This window comes from Egretta garzetta, unplaced genomic scaffold (genome assembly GCF_000687185.1).
Source record: "Egretta garzetta isolate BGI_Z169 unplaced genomic scaffold, ASM68718v1 scaffold448, whole genome shotgun sequence".
Taxonomy (NCBI): domain Eukaryota; kingdom Metazoa; phylum Chordata; class Aves; order Pelecaniformes; family Ardeidae; genus Egretta; species Egretta garzetta.
Window position 1 is genome coordinate 470993 of NW_009260497.1, and position 1898 is coordinate 472890.

Genomic DNA, 1898 nt, shown 5'->3' on the forward strand with positions numbered 1-1898 from the left:
CCCCCCCTTTTCCCCCCTCATTTCCAAGCTTTTAGTCTGGAACATCCTACTAGAGGCAAAAATGGACTTAGGAGAGGCAGCATTAGTAGATAATAGTCATTGGCACAGTAATCATTCCCCATAATAGCCACGCACAATCTGTGCCCGATCACGGCATGCTGCGGTCGGCGCTGAGCCAGGACCCAGTGGGGAGGCTGAGCAGGGCCCCGGGGATGCCGTCAGGAGACGGTGAGAAGGCACGGGGGGAGCTGCTGCTGCCTGGGGAAGAGCCCAGGAGAGGCTGCTCGTCCGCAGAGACCCATTGCTGCTCTTCCCAGCTGGCTGCATGGGAGCTTTCCTATCCCTTTCCTTTCTCTATTTTTCTGCCTCTCCTTTTTCTATTTATTTTTTTTTTCCCTTCCCCCAAAAGTAACAGTACCGTCGATCCTTCTGCTGTCAGCTACAGACCCCAGCAGCAAGTCATTGTGGATGTAAGGATGTATCTGTCCTTTGTGCAACAATAGGATTTTTATTCCCCCCCCCCCCAAAACAAAGGTGCCTGCTGTGGCTTCAAGCCAGAGGAAAGGTGGCTAAAAAGGCCCCAAAGAGGCTGTGGACCAGCTGCTCCAGGCCCAAGGCCAGGAGCAGGGATGAATTTCTGTATATATGAACTTGACATCTTGTGTGTTTCTGTAACCTTCTCATTCTCTTTATCAGACAAGTTCAGAGTCTCTGTTGGATCCTCAGCAAATCCAAGCTTTTGACCAACTCTGCCGACTCAACCGAGGAACCTCCAGAGTACGTACCAGCTGTTTGCCTTCTGGTTTTGAATTGGTGAAGGGTATTTTGCATGTTGTCAAGCTGGATATTAGCACTGGCAGCCTGGCTTTGGCTTGTCTCTTGGGTTTCATAAATGAAATTGGCAATTTACAGTGCGTGGAGCTGGCTGCTGCGCATCCTGAGGCAGCCACACTGCCTCTGATGGAGCTGGGGCATTCACCGGCGGTGAAACCACGGAAATGCCTCTGGGCTCGGGGCTGAGCCTGAAAAGTGTCCATGGCATGAGGCTCCTCAGATTCTGTCTAGATGTGCAAATAACCTCCCCTCCAGACACTGTGGAGGCTGCCTCCTCCTGCCCCACGTGTTGTCCCAAGGAGAGCCCAGCTCCCTCTGTCCCTTGTGCCTGTTTTGGCTGCAGCTGTTGGCACTTTCAGCTCTTTCTGGAATTGTTTTCAATTACGTGACTTTAAAACAACCTAAAGACACCTGGGAAGTTGTTTAGTTCAGGATTGTTGTCCTGCACTGCGCACGCATACCATAGATCCCCTTTCTTCACACGTGTGAAGGTTTGCCTAATTGCTGCAGGAAAAAGGTGAGCCTCCCACGAGCACGTCCAGGCGGACTGCCCAGGCCTCCGGACAGTGACTGCTCTGGTTTTGTGTCTCGCAGCTAGCTCTCCTGACGGAGCTGTCCCGCGGCCACGGCGGGGAGAAGCACGGGCTGCTCAGCGTTTCCCACGGTGACCCGGCCACCAGCAGTGTCTTCCAGAACGAGAACTTCCAGCTCCATCTGGCCCCCCCTCCACTGGCCGAAGACTAGCGCTCCTGCCTCCAGCTGCGGCAAGGCCATGGCTGGGTTCCGGGCCTCTCTGGGGGCAAACCCAAGCGTGCCGAAGCACCGCGCAGCACTGAGCCACCTGCGCGGACCCGGAGGCTCGCGGGCAGCGGCATAACTTTGCTGAATAACCCAATCATCTCTGCTCTGCTGGAGCAGCGCGGCCTGTCCGGTGCCCAGAGCCTGTGTTTCGGGATGGGGTGGTGGTGGTGTGGGTGGGTACCACACCTGAGTTTTGATTGCAGCGCTAGTAAAAGCAGGCGTTCTGCCAAGGCTTGGCCCACGCTGTCATGGCAGCAGCCGTG

At 55.3% G+C, this 1898-nt stretch overlaps 1 protein-coding gene across 1 annotated transcript in view; it reads left to right on the forward strand.

Annotated features, from left to right (window-relative positions):
- The window catches only part of VPS8 (VPS8 subunit of CORVET complex), an 84075-nt gene extending 82456 nt beyond the window's left edge, over positions 1–1619 (forward strand). Inside the window, 2 exon segments of the mRNA XM_035899945.1 lie at positions 697–777; positions 1429–1619. Of these exon segments, the coding sequence (XP_035755838.1) occupies positions 697–777; positions 1429–1578 (231 nt within the window). The 3' untranslated portion in view covers positions 1579–1619.
- The last annotated feature ends 279 nt before the right edge of the window (positions 1620–1898 follow it).